Below are 19,223 nucleotides of genomic sequence, written 5' to 3' on the forward strand. Positions count from 1 at the left end.
TCACTTGAACCCAGGAGGTGGAGGTTGCAGTGAGCTGAGATCGCACCACTGCACTCCAGCAGCCTGGGCAACAGAGTGAGACTCTGTCTCAAAAAAAAAAAAAAAAAAAAGACTTTGTTCTAAATTACTTTCCATGGGCATCATATTTTACATGAAGACTCCTAGGAGGAACAGCCCAGTGAAACTCACTGTGGAGTTCACTGGCAATCCTGGTTTTCCTTAATGTAACATGCCTTTTCCTGAGGGCTGTAGGAAATCTCAGATTTCAGGGCCACGTGTGATTCTACTTCTTCGGAGCCACAGGGTGCTGCTAACCTAGACCACACTGAGTGTGCAGATGATCTTCACATTTCATCCTACCTGGTTCTAAAAGAGCCATACCAGAGCCATGCCCAACTCCGAGCAATGTTCACCAAATAAAATCTGAGTTCGATTTTATACCACCCAGCTTCATTTTCCTCTTTATCCAGTTTTTCCTAACCACTCCATTTTCATTTGCTTTAGTCATTTGGGCCCAGTGTCCTTATTGTAAGCTTCCTTACATCCTTTCTGGAACAGGGCAGGGGTATAAACAAACAGGAACTTTCTGTATGTTGCCCAAAGAAAGGTAACAAGACAGGGCATGGACTGATTCAATTTGAACAACTAAGTTCCTATGCTGGGCTAGATTGTACGCCAACAGAAAAGGCAGCCAGATGCGGTGGCTCACGCCTGTAATCCCAGAACTTTGAGAGACTGAGGTGGGCAGAGCACCTGAGGTCAAGAGTTTGAGACCAGCTTAACCAACATGGTGAAACCCCATCTCTACTAAAAATAGAAAATTAGCTGGTCATGGTGGCACATGCCTGTAATCCCAGCTACTTGGAAGGCTGAGGCAGGAGAATCGCTTGAACCTGGGAGGTGGAGGCTGCAGTGAGCCAAGATCACATCATTGCATTCCAGCCTAGGCAACAAGAGCAAAACTCCTTCTGAAAAAAAAAGAAAAACGGCAATTAAAAAAAACAAGGCCCCTGACCTTAAAGAGTTGAAATGGAGAGGGTGAGACAAGAATGAACAAATAAGTATAATGTGAGCCAGCAGAGATAAGCGGGGAGCTCTGCAGAGATAACAGGCGTTGTGCAGCACTGGTGGTGGCCTGGTCCCCATGGGCTGTTCTGTCCCTGTGTTGGGGCATGACCAGTGAACTGTACCTGTCCCCATCTACACTCAACACAGCCTCCTGGAGTCTCTCACCAACGTCCTCCCTCACCCATGGCTCCTCCCACTGGCATCCCCCATTACCAGCTGGCCTGTGGGCCCTAGGGGACAAGCGCCTGGGCACATGGCTCTCAGGCCTTCTTCTCAGGGCTGGACAGAAGCCTTTGGACTCAGGCCTAGCACGCTGAGTGCCTGCAAATAACCAAAGGAAGCAGCCTAATCCTTCCAGAAAGCTCAAGGCAGCCACATATCAACAACCACTTGTACTCGCCTCCCTGAGGAAATCCCTTCTGAGAGAAAAATGCTGCAACTATGTCATCTGCTGTGGAGACATCTAGAGCAAGGGGAGTTTTCACAAACAAAGGCCAAACCTCAGCCCAACAGAATATGCCACACCATTTGAAGGCTAAAATAATCAGAGAAAGGCTGGGCACGGTGGCTCACGCCTATAATCCCAGCACTTTGGAAGACCAAGGCAGGCGGATCAAGAGGTCAGGAGTTTGACAGCAGCCTAGCCAAGATGGTGAAACCCTGTCTCTACCAAAATTACAAAAAAAATTAGCTGGGTGTGGTGGCCCATGCCTGTAGTCCTAGCTACTCAGGAGGCTGAGGCAGAAGAATTGCCGGAACCCAGGAGGCAGAGGTTGCAGTGAGCCAAGATCACGCCACTGCACTCCAGCCTGGGTGACAGAGTGAGACTGTCTCAAAAAAAAAAAAAAGTAAAATAAATAAAGATGATATTCACTGCACTTTGTCTGAACATAAAGAATATGTTAACTATAAAAAGTCTTTCAGGGCCAGGCACAGTGGCTCATGCCTGTAATCCCAGCACTTTAGGAGGCCAAGGCGGGCAGATCACAAGGTTCAGAGATTGAGTCCATCCCAGCCAACATGATGAAACACAGTCTCTACTAAAAATACAAAAATTATCTGGGCGTGGTGGCGGGCATCTGTAGTCCCAGCTACTTGGGAGGCTGAGGCAGGAGAATCGTTTCAACCCGGGAGGTGAAGGTTTCAGTAAGCCAAGATCACGCCACTACACTCCAGTCAGGAGACAGAGAAAGACTCTGTCTCAAAAAAAAAAATAAGTTATAGAGCAGCAGGTGCTAAAAAGAAAAAAAAAAAAAAAGTTCAGCAGGATACAGATACTAAGTAAAAAAAAAAAATTGGTATGCAATAAGATCTTAAAAAAAAAAAACAGTAATAATATCCGGGCATGGTGGCTCACGTCTGTTAATCCCAGCACTTTGGGAGGCCAAGGCAGGCGGATCACGAAGTCAGGAGATTGAAACCATCCTGGCCAACATGGTGAAACCCCATCTCTACTAAAAATACAAAAATTAGCTGTGTGTGGTGATGCTTGCCTGTAATCCCAGCTACTCAGGAGGCTGAGGCACAAGAATCGCTTGAACCCAGGAGGCAGAGGCTGCAGTGACCTGAGAACGCGCCACTGCACTCCAGCCTGGCAAAAGAGTGAGCCTGATTAAAAAAAAAAAAAAGTAATAAAATAAAATTTAAAAATACATTCTAACACACTTAGAAAAAGATAGAGAAACAAAGGAATGCACAATCCTCCCTCCCAGATGGGATAAGCACTCTAAACACCTGGGATGCACATCCTTCTAATTTTGCTGTCTACATTTGCACAAAGACAGCGTTCTTCAGGCTTTGGAAGGTCAGGAAAAGCCAGAAGAGATGGCATCTGACCCAGGACTTACAGAGTAGGGATGTCCAAAGAGATGACCGGTTAGGGGAGGAGAGCGGCACGGGAGCACACGGGCAGCCTCGCACAGCAGAAGCAGCGTGGCGGATAGGACCCAAGGCAGGTGTGTGCAGGGCTTGGGGGCTGAACTGGGTCTGAGTGGCAGTGTCGTCATCATCCATGCTATGCGGACCAGCCTCCTCCCATGCCAGGCCCCTTGGGCTACCCAACCTCAGTATGGGGAAAGGCGTCCGAGGCTCACATGCCCAATCCACAGCGAACAGCAGCAGAACCAGGACTGAACCCAGACCCCCAGACTCCAGAACTCCAAAACTATGCCCTGACATCCTATGTGTCAGGTTCGGAATCTGCCTGACAGGCAGCTGGCAGGAAAGGGGACTGTTCCTACATAACACACAGGGGCTGGGGCCAGCCCCAGCAGAGCCTGACTGCCTTGTACCATTCATGTTCCAGGTGAAGGCGTCTCGCAGCTTCTGCCCGTCAATCTCCATGTCCAGCCGGATGGGGACCAGCACCTCAGGCTGAGAAGCATTCTCGTGGATCACAGCAGGGTCATGGTCGTCAAAGCTGAAAGCAAAATGGCAGCAACAGTCAGCGAGGGTGTCAGGGCCCTAGGGTTGTGAGTTTTCAGCCTCCCTCTCTGCACAGCAGGCCTCTGCAAACCCATCTGGAGAACAAGGCCACTTGTCAGCTAACAGCTGAAGGAGCAGACGAGCCCAACAGGAGTCCTGGGGCCACGGTCTAATGGGGACAGGTGGGGCCATAAATGACAAGCACCAGTCTGTCTGCAGTAGGATCGACTTGGGCAGTGTTGGAACAAAACCCAGACATACTGCAAAAGTATAGTATAGATGCCTGAAATTCAGTACAACTTTCATAGAAGGCTGTGGGAAAGGAGAAGGACATTTCCAGAGGAAATATTCCAGCAAGGCCAAGGCAGCTGAATGGTGGAACTGCTGAGGATGTACCAACAGACCACAGAGCACAGATTCCCTGAGAAGCAGTGGTCGGGGATGCTGCAAAGCTAGCGGATGTTGAAGCACCCACAGTTCTCCTCTCAGGCTATGCAAACTGGCCACTGCCGTGAGGGAGTCCCAGGAGGATTCCAAGCAATGGAGTTGGGTATTTTGAGAAGATCAAGAGGAAGAGTCCGGCAGGCAGGTTGGTAAGATGGAGCTGGAGGACAGAAGAAACCTAAGGGCGTCTGGGAGCCTGGAGAGGGCTGAGAAGTGCCGCCAGGGATCTTGGGAAGCAGATGGAAGACACGGAGAGAAATAAGCTGAGGGCCAGGCATGAATGCGCTGGGAAACAGACCGGGAAAGGGACAAGGATGCTGGAGAAAAGGGGTGGCCGCTCTAATGGAAAAGGGGACAGTCAACTAGGGATGGGAAGAAGAGATGGAGGGAAGGAAGAGAAGGAAGAGGAGGAGGAAGGAGGATGGGAGGGAGAGAAGGAGGAATGACAGAAGGAAGGAAGGACGAATGATGGAAGGAAGGAAGGAGGAAAGGAATGGGGAAGAGGGAGAACGGGGCTGAGCCTCAGCAGAGGGAACTGCAGGGCAGGAGATCTGGGCATTCTGACAGCAGTGAGGGTGTTCTCAAGCCTGAGGCAGGGTGAGAGTGGGGCAGAGTGTGGTGGTGGCAGCACCAGGCCGTGAGAAACTGAGGGCAGAGAAAGGGCCCAAGGACTGCGCCCCCAGAACTCCACTTGAGAGGCCAGGGAGGTGAGGAGGACAACGGCAAGGTGACAGCAGGCAAAGCCAAGGAGACTGCAGATGACGTCCTGGAAGTCAGGGAAACAGCAGTTTGAAGAGGAGGAGTTACTGCAGCATTATGGGGAGCACAAGGTCAAAGCAGTGTTTTTCTGGGGAGGAGGGAACTGAAATCTGCTGGAGAACTAAGGTGGAATTAGTATGGAGAGTGAGCACAGCAACGCATCCGCACCAAAGGGGGAAGGTTCTCTTCTTGTCCCGGCCCATGCGGTTCCTGTTGATGGTCGTGGAGCATGGCACAGCGTCCAGGTGGTGGGAGCTGTTGGGCAGGGTGGGCACCCACTGGCTATTCCTCTTGGCCTTCTGTTCCCTGAGGAGATACAAGAAAAGTCCCCCTCTTAGTCTAGGAACCTGATCCTGCCCACCAGGCATCAACTCATGCTCAGAGGATGCCCACTGTACCTCTATCAGGCTCGAGGCTCCTGTGGGAGTTGTCTGTGCACTTGATTTTGCAGGGGCCTGCTCCCCAGGCTGTCATAAGATGCTAGAGGTACACGGGCAAGGGCGAAGGTATGGAGGGGCACCAGACACAGTACAACACGCAGGTCGGCTGCTAACCCACAACTGTGGTGTGCGGCACTATGAGCCGGGCATGGCTCCATGGAAGCACTTCCCGGATGCAGGGCAGTGGTACAAGGAGGAGGCATCCCACAGGGGTGGACAACAGAGCAGAGCCTTAGACACTGAGTCAGGGTTCACTTGGGGGAGGGGCACAGGCAGCAGCAGGGAGAGACCAAAGGGCAGTCCAGGGAGGAGGATCCCAGGGAGGGGGCTGATCATAGGTCTCACATGCTCCATAAGAAGATGACTTTACTCAGCAGGTGGCTGGGAATCCCCAGGGTTTTGAAGGAGGAGACATGATCAGGCTATGATTTTAGACATGCTAGCCATCCTGAGATACACTAGGAAAGGCCTCTGGCCTCTGAGCTTCCACAGAAGTGAGAAGATGGGCTGATAAATACCTTCCAGAGGTGACATCCAAAGTAATTTAAATAACACATGTCCCATTAAGAGTTTGATCTTTTCTCCCAAATTCCAGGTTGCTTTTACTACTAAGAAAGTATCAAAAGCATCAGGCACAGTGGCTCACACCAGTAACTCCAGCACTTTGGGAGGTCAAGGTGGGAGGATCACCTGAGATCAAGAGTTTGAAACCAGGCTACGCACGGTGGCTCACACCTGTAATCACAGCACTTTGGGAGCCCAAGGCAGGTGATCACCTGAGGTCAGAAGATCAAGATCAGCCTGGCCAACATGGTGAAACGCTGTCTCTACTAAAAATACAAAAATTAGCCACGTGGGGTGGTAGGCACCTGTAATCCCAGCTACTCAGGAGGCTGAGGCAGAGAATTGCTTGAACCAGGGAGGCAGAAGTTGCAGTGAGCCGAGATCACATCATTGCACTCCAGCCTGGGTGACAAGAGCGAAACTCCATCTCAAAAAAAAAAAAAAAAAAAAAAAAAACCAGAGTTCGATAGCAGCCTGGCCAACATGGTGAAACCTCGACTCTACCAAAAATACATAAATTAGACAGGCGTGATGGCTCACGTCTGTAATTGGCTACTCAGGGGGCTGAAGCATGAGAATCACTTGAACCCAGGAGGTGGAGGTTGCAGTGAGCCGAGATCACGACACTGCACTCTAACCTGGGCGAGAGAGCAACACCCTATCTCAGGGAAAAAAAAAGCTATTTTAAACTAAGGCTCCAGGGATGACTGAGACAAATGAGAGCATTTGGTGCCCGCTGTGCTCTGTGCGTTCCCGTTTTCCCCAGCAAGGCTGTGAGCAGGAGCAGGCAGCAACTGTGTGTCATTTCCCTGTGTGGCCCCAACACCTGCACAACCGCTTCTGCAACAACTACTCAGCAGTTCAGAGCAAGTGATGACAAACGTTTGACGATGCCCTCTAAAGAGGAACCCGGGAAGACAGCATAAAGGTCCTTCTCCTTTCCAGGGGGTGGAGGAGGGCAGAAGCAATGGCCACGACCTGCCTGGACTCTGGGCCCTTTAACTCTTTTCCCTTCTAAAGTGGGGGTCACTTACACGTCTGATGCGAAGGACGGGACTACTCGTTGATTGCTGGTAGGGAGAGGGAGTTTTGTAGTACCCAATTTGGGGAACATGGAATCAGTTTGGGCAGGGACTAAGAGAGGGGACACCAAGAAAGGGGTCCCCACTATAGCCTCTCTGGGTCATGGTTCCTAATCCTGGCCACTCAGACTCAAAGAGAGCAATTTTTTTTAAAATTTTAATTTTATAGAGATGGGGTCTCACTATATTGCTCAGGCTGGTCTCAAATTCCTGGTCTCAAGCAATCCTCCCACCTTGGCCTCCCAAAGTGCTGAGCGTACAGGTGTGAGTCACCAAACCTGACCCCAGAATGCAAAATTTTAAGTAGCACATTCCTGAGCCCTACCCAGGTGGAGTGACTTCCCACCTCTGAGGAGGGGCCCAAGAAGACGGGTTCTTTGCAGCTTCCATGGGTGATTCCCAGGCAGCCGAGCCTGTATTTGGAAACCACAGATCTCGACCATCTTTCCTCTTTTCTGATTGGATATGTTAGACCTGGGCTGAGCCCCTGCCCCTCATCCTGCCCTATCTCAGTAGCAAGTTCTCATTTCCAGGTCTTGCTACCACCTTAAGTGGGCAATGCAAGTATCACCAGACATAGTGCATGTAACATGTTCAGTCATACACAGAATCTGCAAATCTAAGTCATAAAATTCAAACTTCTAGCCGTGTATGGTGGCTCACCCCTGTAATCCCAGCACTTTGGAAGGCCGAGGCGTGCAGACAACCTGAGGTCAGGAGTTCGAGACCAGCCTGGCCAACATGGTGAAACCCATCTCTACTAAAACTACAACAAATGAGCTAGGTGTGCCATGGCAGGCATCTGTAATTCCAGCTACTTGAGAGGCCGATGCAGGGAAATGGCTTGAACCTGGGAGGCAGAGGTTGCAGTTAGCTAAGATCCCACCACTGAACTCCAGCCTGGGTGACAGAGCAAAACTCTGTCTCAAAAATAAATAAATAAATAAATAAACCTTCCTTCCATTGCAATCCCAGGACCCCTGAGAAAGGGCACTCAGCCTCTGCTTGAATTGCCCAGTGACAGGATGGGGAGGGTGCCAGTCCCCTTACCGGGCTGACTGAGTAGTGTGGAGCCAGCCAAAGCCACTTCCCTCAAACCTATGCCAGCCCCCACCCCTGGAGACTTGACCTCCAGGGTAACAGGATTCCACTCCTGCAGCTGCTCCTCACATGACGTGATCACCATGAAACTGTTTTATCGCCCCATAAAAGATTCCCAGCTGACGTGTGCAGAATTAAAGTGCCGTCCATATGTACACAATTTCCTTCTGCAACTTCCCTGGGAAGGCCAAGCCATCCTTATGTTCTTACCACATCCCTTGGGGGAAAAAGAATCTGCAAAGCACACGTCTATAACACTGGCCAGCCTGGAGGCATGCCACCTTTCTTTGGGGGAATCATAAAAAAGAAATGATTTTCCATAGCCACATCACTCTGAACAATAATCCTTTTTCTCCTTTAATGCTCCTTGGGCTTTGTGCAGAGAAATGCGTACTTTCTTGAGAGCTGAATGCACAAGGCAGATGGGTACAATCTTGGTTTCTGCACGTCTCACCCACAGGAGCCCTGTCTCGGGTCACTGCAGAATCTACTTAATTACACCATGTATGGGTCACAGCCTTGTCCATTCAAGTGGCTGACCCGTCACTTACCTAGGCTTTCCTTAAGTCTGGATACTTAAGTGACTCCATATTCTCCAGTATTACTCACAATGCTACAAAGAATCTCTGTATATATAGTGGGTTAATCTCTGTATATACAGTCAAGACCCTCCTGCCTTGACTTTCCAAAGTGCTGAGATTCATTTTGTTCTTTAAAAATGCTTCTTTGGGACAAATTCCCAAAGGTGATATTAATGGGCCAGAGAACAAAAAAGTTTGATGTCAGGATGCTTTATAAAAAGAGCACCTCCGGCAGGGCATGGTGGCTCATACCTATAATTCCAGCACTTTGGGAAGCTGAGGCGGGCGGATCATCTGAGGTCTGGAGTTCAAGACCAGCCTGGGCAACATGGTGAAACCCCATCTCTACTAAAAATACAAAAAAATTAGCCAAGCATGGTGGCTTGCGCCTGTAATCCCAGCTATTCAAGAGGCTGAGGCAGGAGAATTGCTTGAACCCAGGAGGCGGAGGTTGCAGTGAGCCAAGATCGTGCCACTGCACTCCAGCCTGGGTAACAAGAGTAAAAACTCTGTCTCAAAAAAAAAAAAACACCCCCAGCACATATGAGTGCAGCTCTATCACACCTTCCTCAGTTTCTTACATTATCAGTTTTTTGGGGTTTTTTTGTTGTTGTTGTTTTTGAGACGCAGTCTTGCTCTGTTGCCCAGGCTGGAGTGCAGTGGTGCAATCTCAGCTCACTGCAACCTCCACCTCCCGGGTTCAAGCGATTCTTCTGCCTCAGCCTCCCGAGTAGCTGAGACTGTAGGCGCGCACCAACATGCCTGGCTAATTTTTGTATTTTTAGTAGCGATGGGGTTTCACCATATTACAGGCGTGAGCTACCGCCTCCCTGCCAGTTTTTTGTTTTATGCTTGGAATTTTTATTTATTTTTTTGAGAGACAGGGTGTCATTCTGTTATCCAGGCTAGAGTAGAGTGGTGTGGGCTGGGTGCAGTGGATCACGCCTGTAATCCCAGCACTTTGGGAGGCCAAGGTGGGCGGATTGTGAGGTCAGGAGTTCAAGACCAGCCTGGCCAATATGGTGAAACCCTATCTCTACTGATAATACAAAAATTAGCCAGGCGTGGTGGCGCGTGCTTGTAGTCCCAGCTACTCAGGAGGCCGAGGCAGGAAAATAGCTTGAACTGGGAGGTGGAGGTTGCAGTGAGCTGAGATTACACCTCTGCACTCCAGCCTGGGCAACAGAGCAAGATTCCATCTCAAAAAAAAAAAAAAAAAAAAAGTAGAGTGGTGCGATCACCACCGACCGGCTAATTGTTTTAACTTTCAGTACAGACAAGGTCTCACTGTGTTGCTCAGGCTCATCTCCTAGGCAACGTAGTTAACTCCTGGGTTCAAGCGACCCTCCTGCCTTGACTTCCCAAAGTGCTGAGATTACAGGCATAAGCCATCATGCCCAGTCTTATGCTTGAAATTTTTGAAATTACGCATAAATGCAAATTCCTGCCATGTTTGCCTACTCCTTGTACTTCAAGGTGTGGACCACCTTTTACCTATTTGTTGGGGTATCCAAGTTTGTTGTATAAATTGAGATGTACAGATTCTAGATATAACATCGCAATTTTCCAATTACTTGTCTTTTTAATTATTACCGTAAATACTCTCCTAAAGGTTCTAAGTTTTGTTTGTTGTTGGTGTTGCTGCTTTGTTTGTTTCTGAGGTGGAGTTTCACTCTTGTTGCCCAGGCTAGAGCACAATGGCACGATCTCAGCTTACTGCAGCCACCACCTTCCGGGTTCAAGCGATTCTCCCGCCTCAGCCTCCCAAGTAGCTGGGATTACAGGCATATGCCACCATGCCCAGCTAATTTTGTATTTTTAATAGAGACAGGGTTTCTTCATGTTGGTCAGGCTGGTCTCAAACTCCTGACCTCAGGTGATCCGCCCACCTTGGCCTCCCAGTGCTAGGATTACAGGCGTGGGCCAGCGTGCCTGGCCAGGTTCTAAGTTTGTGGACATTCAAATCTATTATTTGTTTCCTTTGTGAGTTTATGTGAGCCACTAATTTTTCTGACAAATTATTCCCACTAATTTGTTTTTTAAGAGATGAGGTCTTGCTGTGTTGCCCCAGGCTTGTGAACTCCTGGCCTCAGGCAATGCCTCAGCCTTCCAAAGAGCTGGGATTACAAATGTGAGCCACTGTGCCCCACGAGCCTCACTTTCCAAGCACTCATAACTGTTTCCAGAATCCAGGACTTGGCTCACATTTCTTATAAATTCCAATGACACAGAAGAAGCTTATAAACCTGGCTAAGAAAATGCATAAGCACAGAGGAAACTGTTAAAAAGCGTTTCAATACAAAAATTAGTCAGGCGTGGTGGCAGGTGCCTGTAATCCCAGCTACTCGGGAGGTTGAAGCAGGAGAATTGCTTGAAGCTGGGATGTAGAGGTGGCAGTGAGCCAAGATCATGTCACTGCACTCCAGAGACTCCATCTCAAAAAAAAAAAAAAAAAAAAAAAAAGATTTCAATTCAACTTCAACCCAAGCAGTTCTTGAGTCTGAGAAAAGACCTCACAGGTGTCTCCAGAGATGCCCTGGCCAGGAACGCATTACCTGAGGTAGGTGGGGGGCTCTGTGCTGATAGACACAGCCTTGTACTTCTCATCGTTGCCGTCCAGAATCTCTTCTACTTCCGAGGCTTTTAACAGGGTCACACTGGTGGCTAGAGTCGTGTATCCGTGATCTGTAACAGAGAGACGTCACTGAGTCACTCTGCTGGTGACGGTGGCACGCAGCAGCCAGCCAAGTGGATGCAGCACATCAAGGTCCTCGCATGCGGGAGGTGGGAAAAGCAAGGTGTCAAACTTACTACTGCCGAATGCTGGCCTCTTCCAAAAGGGCAATCTGGACTGAGTGCTTTACTTCCAAGTCCTACTGGGTAGAGCCTCCAATGGGACTGATTTGGATTAATCTGCCCCAGGACCACTGGCTCAGGGGCAGAGGGACGTGCTCAGGGCAGCACCAACAACTACAATACAGCACAGCCAGCAGGGACACTCGACTCCAGAACATATTCTCTTGGTTCTCACTCAGAGGAAAAGAAAAGCCCCAGAGTAACACCCCAGTGGGAAGAGGTCTGACACCACCACAATCCACAACACGATGCGAGGTGGGGAGATGGAATGGAAGATGGAAGAATACTTTTCTTTTAAAACAAGAGCCCAGAGAGTTGGAAAGAGCTGCTTCACACCAAACACGAATTTCCATCCCCGAGCCGGTCCAGACGTGCTGCCTGGAAAGCAGGACAGATTCTAGGAGGCTAGACCCCTAGCTCTTCTGGGGATCCTCCATCAAGAATTGCTACCTGTTTGCGGGCCCAGCCTGGCTTCTCCTAGAGAAATCAGTCGCTTATGGGGAAAGTATCTCCCAAGACTTAGCCCAGGGACTTGCGGAGGGGGAAGCAAAGCTGGGGACTCACTGTTAGCAACTGATGCTCTGCTGGGGGAGGAGGGGGAACAAAAAGGAAACTGTTTTAAGCAAGTGAGTGGAAATGTCACAGCAGCAGATCAAAAAGAAGCTCTGGCTCCTGCATTAAAAGAACCACTACTTTCCCACATTGGACAAAACCACAGCAGCACCTACAGACACAAACACACAGGACAGGACAGACTAGGAAGCATTACGCCTACGAAGCATTGCGCACGCGCTCACAAACACACCCAGGTCCAAGGCAGCTCTCTACAAGGCGCCATTGCCATGTGGGAGGCAGTTTCGCCACCTGGCAAAGGGCATGCTGTGTCCATACCCCAACGTCTCCATGGGAGTGTCTCCCACGGAGCCCCCAGAGTGTATGAAGCACCCTTTCGCCCTGCACAGAGCTGCTGTGACCCAAAGCCCACTAGTTTCACTAGTGTCGGGTGGCTCAACTAGCAAGCCCCAGGCGCACGCGGGCCACCAGGAGCAGGGACATGCACATGAGCTCTAGCACACTGGCTGCCAGGATGAAGTGCTATGGGATGGATGTGCTCTGGGACGCAAGCGTGAAAGCCCCAGAGGGGAGTGGGAGCTGGGGCCACCACCCACCACTTGGGCTGCATGGAAGATGATTATGGCGACACACCCACGGCAGATGGCAGAGCATCGCAGCATTCCTAAAACGTTTTGAGACCAACATGTCTTCACAGCACCTGCTAGTGTCCTGGCCCCCGGCCCACTCACATACCCACTGGCCCTGCTGGAAATACCTGACGGTGGACCACCAATGGCTCCCTGGAGCTGCTTCCTCACCTGGAGTGCTCACAGGGCGGCCCGCCCCTGGGATGCTCCCTGCCCGACTAAGGCCAAGGCTGCAGTGAAGACACTCTGGAGTGAAAACGTTTTATCTTCATGACATAAGCGAGTGGTTTTGAAACAGGTTTACAAACCCTCGTGAAGACGCACCCTTAGTGTTAGGTTTTGTTTTTTTACCATGTGACGATGCAACTATTTTCTTCCTCTCTTCCACAGTGGCTAGTCGCCTCCAGAGTGAGGGGTATCTCTTGTACAGAGAACCTCGGAACATACGGAGGTAGTTTCCCACCTATGAGTAAAGCAAGAAGGCTCATTATGAGGGTCGCAGCGCCACAGGGAAGGGGAGGGTCCTGGCACAGACTGCATCAAGCAACAGACAGACAGGCCTCAAGGTGGCCCCCAGGCGCCAAGCTTTTGGCGGCATTAAACACATTCTGCTGATACCAAGGGTTCAAGAGCAGTACACAGCTGGCCAGCATGTGTGTGCATCCCGACAACAGAACCAAGGCCTGGCCAGATGCCTGAGAGGGAGGCCCCCAGAGCTCAGCAAGAAGCTTGTAGTGATTTTGATTCTGGACTAAGGATCTCTGGCATTTTCCAGAAATGCAAGGCCTCTGTGACCTTCTTTTATCTTAAGGACGAGACTTTGATATTTTTACAATGTAATAAACACCAAAAGGTCTTTTAATTTTAGACAGATGCCAGATAATTTCCCCCATGGCCTGTGTTGCTTTGTTTAGTAACAAAACCCAAACCAGGGACACCAAAGGAATTTTCCAAAGGGTATACAAAGCACTTATTGGCAATCACCAGACTGCTATATAAATCATCACTGACCCAAACAATGGCTTCAGTTTGCTTGTACCAAATACTGAAAGTATGACTTCCTTAAGGAAAATAAATCTAGTCCTAAAGTTTTTATGAGGGCACCCTATTGTCTCACTGACTTTTCAAGTATGTGACTTTTCAGAGTCACACTGCAGAGGATGACCAGCAGATGGGGTGCCAGGTGCTGGCTCCACCTTTAACCAGGGGTCACTTCCAGTTTTCTGGGTCTCTTTACTCATCTGCCAAATGCTCAGCAACCCTGATTTTTCACCCCATGAAGGACCACTTCTATTATTTTTCCCATTTTATCTATCCAACATAGTATATATTTTTAATTTTTAATTTTATTTTTAATTATGATTATTTTTGAGATAGGGTCTCGCTCTGTCACCCAGGCTGGAGTGCAGTGGTGCAGTCACAGCTCACTGCAGCCTTGAACTCCCCAGCTCAAGCGATCCTCCTGCTTCAGCCTCCTGAGTAGCTGGGACTATAGCTGTGCACCACCGTGACCGGCTAATTTTGTATTTTTTGTAGAGACGGGGTTTACCATGTTGCCCAGGCTGGTCTTGAACTCCTGGGCTCAAGCAATCTGCCTGCCTCAGCCTCCCAAAGTGCTGGGATTACAGGTGTGAGCCACACACCCGGCCTAATTATTAAAAAAAAAAAAAAAAAAAAAAAAAAAAAAGCATTTGTAGAGACAAGGGTCTCACTATGTTGCCCAGGCTGGTCTTAAATTCTTGGGCTCAAGTGATTCTCCTGCCTCAGCCTCCCAAAGTGCTGGGATTATAGGTGTGAGCCACCACACCCGGCCATGCTATTAAATAAAAACGTTTCTCCATTTTTCATCAGTGATGTACATAATCAACAACCAGGGCTGCTAAACACTGTGAGAGAAGAGCTGCCACAGCGAGTCACTCGCTTTCCACACAGAGAGCACAGACCCCTCTGTGTTATTTGGCTTGTGCGTCAGTATCATCCAGTATCATGGTAAATGTAGAATTTCCATTTATGTTTTTTAAAAGAAATTGACAACACTCTCCCCTCTGACTACCTTGCAGGCCCTGCAGGGCTCTGAGACTCCTAGATGCCCCGCACAGCCCCTTTGGAACTAGGAAACTGGGCTTGCCTTCCTGGCTTTCCCCTGAACCAGCCTTTGACCTCTTGGGACCTGGGTTTCCTGAATATAAAATGAAGGTGCTGGGCTTGGGTATCTGTTAGGGTCCTCGAAGCTCCATGACTCTGGCTTAGTAAATACAGCTGTCTGTTAACAGCAGAACAGTGACACATACTCATAGTAAATGCAGACGCCCTCTCAAGGCGCATGGAGGCACTAGGGATGTTGCTATGGCTGGCCCACCTCTCTGAATAGTGTCTGTTTTCCATAGGGCAGGGGCCATCCATCCACTATTGTCACTGGAGCTACTGATTTCAATAGAGCTCTGACCTTGAACCCTTGCCTAAACTCCAAAGGTCTGATGATTAAGTCAGGCCCAAGAGAACAAACTGCCTTTCCATCTGAGTCTCTTATAGGCTGGGCCTCAGGAAGACTATTCTTACTGGGAGGCCCAGGAGTGAAGGGGGCTGAAAAACAAGACTGTAATTAGCTTTCTAAAAACTAAAATGCGCTTTGGGGAAGATCCTGGAGACCATCTAGTCTAAGCATCACATTATACACATGAGAAACGTGACACCAAGGCAGAGCAGGCCTGGAATCAGGCCTCCCAAGGTTCTTCCCACTTGGCCATTTACAGCTTCTCAATTTGCTCCACCTAATAAACAAAAGCTTTCTTTTGAAGTGTCACCCACTCCGAGCCAAACTAAATACTTTTACACCCATTAGATCAGGTAAGCAACTCGCCTAGTATCACATGATGAAACTCAACACGTTTTGCATCCTGTAGTTAGGCAGGTGCCTACTGGCCAATGAGGACGATGCTGAACTGCAGCAGAAGGACAGGCACTGGCTCCATCTCCCCAGCACTGCCACCTTTGAACAGTTGCAATTTAAGTGACGTGAAAATGTTACCGCATCCTCCACTTTTTGTTCTATAAAAATTGATGGAGGCCAGGTACAATGGCTCACATCTATAATCCCAGCACTTTGGGAGGCTGAGGTGGGCAGATCACTTGAGCTCATGAGTTTAAGGCCAACCTGGGCAATATGGTAAAACCCCATCTCTACTAAAAATACAAATATTAGCCAGGCTTGGTGGTGTGTGCCTGTAGTCCCAGCTACTTGAGAGACTGAGGTGAGGGGACGGCTTGAGCCTGGGAGGTGGAGGTTGCAGAGAGCCGAGATTGCACCACTACACTCCAGCCTGAGTGATAGAGTCAGACGTTGTCCCCCTCAAAAAAAAAAAAAGGTGGAAAAATGCTAACACTGAAGTTCTGATGCTATTGACCTTAGTCTCATCCACGGGACTCAGTGTGACCATCATGAGGCTTCATTCATTCATGCTATGCTCAACTGTGAAGGCAAAAACCTGCAAGGTTTAAAAAGTATGAATGGGCTGAGTGTGAGTATGGTGGCTCACACCTGTAATTTCAGCACTTTGAGAGGCTGAGGTACAAGGATCACTTGAGCCCAGGAATTCAAGACCAGCCTGGGCAACACAACAAAACCCCATCTCTCAAAAAAAAATACAAAAAGTAGCCGGGCATGGTGACGTACACCTGTAGTCCCAGCTACCTGAGAGGCTGAGGAAGGAGGATCACTTGATCCCAGGAGGTCAAGGCTGCAGTGAGCCAAGATGGCACCACTGTACCAAGCCTGGGCAACAAAGTGAGACCTTTTTTCAATAATAAAATAAAATAAAATAAAAACTATTAATAACGCCAGGCGTAGTGGCTAACGTCTGTAATCCCAGCACATGGGGAGGATGGGGCAGGTGGATCATGAGGTCAGGAGTTCAAGAGCAGCCTGGCCAACGTGGTGAAACCCTATCTCTACTAAAAATACAAAAATTAGGCGGGCATGGTAGCAGACACCTGTAATCCCAGCTACTCAGGAGGCTGAGGCAGGGAACTGCTTGAACCTGGGAGGCGGAGGTTGCAGTGAGCCGAGATCGTGCCACTGCACTCCATCCTGGTGACAGCGCGAGAATTCGTCTCAAAAATAAATAAATAAATGACAAAAAACAAGAACCTAATATACTTGGGACAAACACTCGTTTAAGGGCCAATTGAGGGTTTTTCCAAAGCCAGTCATTCAGCTGATGCAACAAAATACTGCCACTCTATTTAAGGATTAAAAATCCTTGTTCTCTTGCCCCTGTAATAATCCAGAATCAGTTCACAGATATAAAAAGTGTCAATTGCTCCAGAATTGCTGAATCAGCTTAGGCATGGGGCCCTTACCCAAAAGCAAACATCTCCCTCCAATCTGTTTCTTACTGGTAAACAAAGGTCAAAACATCTCTACTGCCCACCTAAGATGCAACAAACACAATAGGGATGAGCCCTCACCAAGCCCGGGGGTTTCCAGCCTGCCATTTCAGGATCCCACAAGTAGCAATGGGGGGAGGGGTACACGTGAATTTTACAACATCTAAAAAGAGTCAAAGGCAGCAGTGCAGTCCCCCAGGCGTCGCAGGGGCTAACCCAACATTCCATTGAGTCTGGCTGAAAATCAACCCAGCGCGGAACCACTGGAATCTCTCGTGGCGCCATAAACCCATGGCAGCATTGCAGACGGCAGACCTCGGCGAAATGCGTAAGGAAACCCAGACCGATGAGGGGGCGGGGCCACGCCCAATAGGCCACGCCCCGCGGTCCGGAGCGCGCGCGCGCCCGCCCTCCCCGATGAATGGAGACGCGCGCTTTCGGCGCACGGGCCCGCCCCGGGGCTCCCGCGGGGCCGAGCCCGAGGAGGGCGAGGACGCGCTGCAGGCTACCTCGGAGCCGATCATGTAGAACTCGCCGTCATCCTCCAGCTGGAACTTCACGGGCTTCTGCCCGAAGGTCTTGCTCAGCGCCATCATCATCATTGCGGCGGCAGAGACGGGCGGCCGGAGCCGGTCTGCGAGGGATCCGGAGGGCTGGGGTGGGGCCTGGGCGCGGCCGGGGCGTGCCGGGCCGAGGGAAACCGAAGCCAGAAGGCGAAATGCGCAACGGGCCGGGTACCCGCGCCTCAGCCGGGTTCCTCAGCCGCCGCCACCGCAGACGAGGACCAGGCCGCCCTCAGTGCGCAGGCGCTGGCGTTGACGCTGACGCGCGCGCCGCCGCTCAAACAAAAGGCTGGGCGCGCCTCCGCGGACCCCTTAAAGGAGCCACGACTAATTTCTCTCCCTCCCAGGCTACCTCCCAAGTCGTGGTGTAGAAAGGAACGCTTCTCACGGACAAAAATAGCCACTGCTTTCCCAGTCTTACAGCCAGGACTGGAACGGAGCCCAGGGGAAAAGAAACGAAGTGAGGCTTGAAGGAGAAGGACCTAGTATCTGGAAGCCTGAGTGGTCTGGGCATGTTTGGGACCCCAGGCTCGTGCCTTAGCTTCCCACCCCTAAAACAGGCAATGCAACTGAGCAGATAGGCGGGCCCCTAGGAACAGATATCCCAGTTCCGGGCCTACGGCTGTTTCTGCAGCTGTGGAGGTGGGCAAAATGACAACAGCGGATAAGGACTGGCAATATTCAAAGGCCCAGATGGTATTTGGTTTGGCTGGTGTATCAGATGAGCATGGGAGGGAAGGGACACTTTCCACCTCCATTCCTTTCTCAGCTCTGCACTCTGCTTACCTGAGCCCTGCAGTGGGACGGGAAACCAGGCTCCGCCTCTTGGCTCCTACAGCCCGAAGCTAGTGAAACTAATGAAAGTCTCAAAGCAATCATGTATCTGATTGAATAATGCAGTGAGTAAAAAAGTGGCCCACCACTGATGATTTCATACGGTTCAGTCTATTGAATAAATTGCAGCTGTGGCTGGGCACAGTGGCTCATGCCAACTCTCCCAACTCTCCAGGAGTTTAAGACCAGACTGGACAACGCAGCAAGTCCCTGTCTCTACAAAAATTTTAAAATAAATAAGCCGGGTATGGCGTGGTGGTGTGCACCTGTAGCCACAGCTACTTGGGAGGGGGAGAGGGGAAGATCCCTTGAGCCCAGGAGTTCAAGGTTATAGTGAGCTGATTGCACCACTGCGCTCCAGCCTGGGCAACAAAGGGAGAACCTGTCTCTCTTAAAAAAAAAAAAAAAAATGCAACTATGATAAATGCTATTACAGAGACACACATGGGGTTGGAAGGTAGGACAAGGAGGCCCTGGAGATTTGGGAAGGGCAGTGACTGAAGTTGATTTCTTCTGTGGCCTCACAGTGGTGGGAAACCAAAGTACAGTCACCCCTCAGTATCCATGGGAATTGGTTCCAGGACCCCGGAAGATAACGAAGTCCACAGATCCTCAAGTCCCTTATATAAAATGGTGTCGTACTTGCATATAACCTGCATACGTTTTCCTGTATACCTTAAATCATCTATAGATTCCTTATATTACCTAATGCAGTGCAAATGCTGTATAAATAGTTGTTATACTATATTGCTTAGGGAGCAATGACGAGGAAAAAAGTCTGTACATTTTCAGTACAGAGGCAACCATCCTTTAATTAATTAATTTTTTGATATGGAGTTTTGCTCTCGTCACCCAGGCTGGAATGCAGTGCCACTATCTCGGCTCACTGTAACCTCCTCCTCCTAAGTTCAAGCAATTC

General features: G+C 49.8%; 1 protein-coding gene across 2 annotated transcripts in view; it reads right to left on the minus strand.

Moving 5' to 3' along the window:
• Positions 1 to 17,751, minus strand: part of SMARCB1 (SWI/SNF related, matrix associated, actin dependent regulator of chromatin, subfamily b, member 1) — a 43,545-nt gene extending 25,794 nt beyond the window's left edge. The window contains exons 1-5 of one of the 2 annotated variants that reach the window (XM_032256662.1): positions 17,417 to 17,751; positions 12,873 to 12,984; positions 11,019 to 11,148; positions 4,864 to 5,001; positions 3,360 to 3,487 (exon numbers count right to left, since the gene is read on the minus strand). In XM_032256662.1, the coding sequence (XP_032112553.1) occupies positions 3,360 to 3,487; positions 4,864 to 5,001; positions 11,019 to 11,148; positions 12,873 to 12,984; positions 17,417 to 17,509 (601 nt within the window). In that variant the 5' untranslated portion in view covers positions 17,510 to 17,751. Of the gene's footprint in view, positions 1 to 3,359; positions 3,488 to 4,863; positions 5,002 to 11,018; positions 11,149 to 12,845; positions 12,985 to 17,416 lie in introns of both variants that reach the window. The other variant, XM_032256661.1, reaches the window with a different exon arrangement.
• Between the last annotated feature and the right edge of the window lie 1,472 nt (positions 17,752 to 19,223).

Source organism: Sapajus apella, unplaced genomic scaffold (assembly GCF_009761245.1).
Source record: "Sapajus apella isolate SASKATOON/1434 unplaced genomic scaffold, GSC_monkey_1.0 scaffold95, whole genome shotgun sequence".
NCBI classification, from domain to species: Eukaryota; Metazoa; Chordata; class Mammalia; order Primates; family Cebidae; genus Sapajus; species Sapajus apella.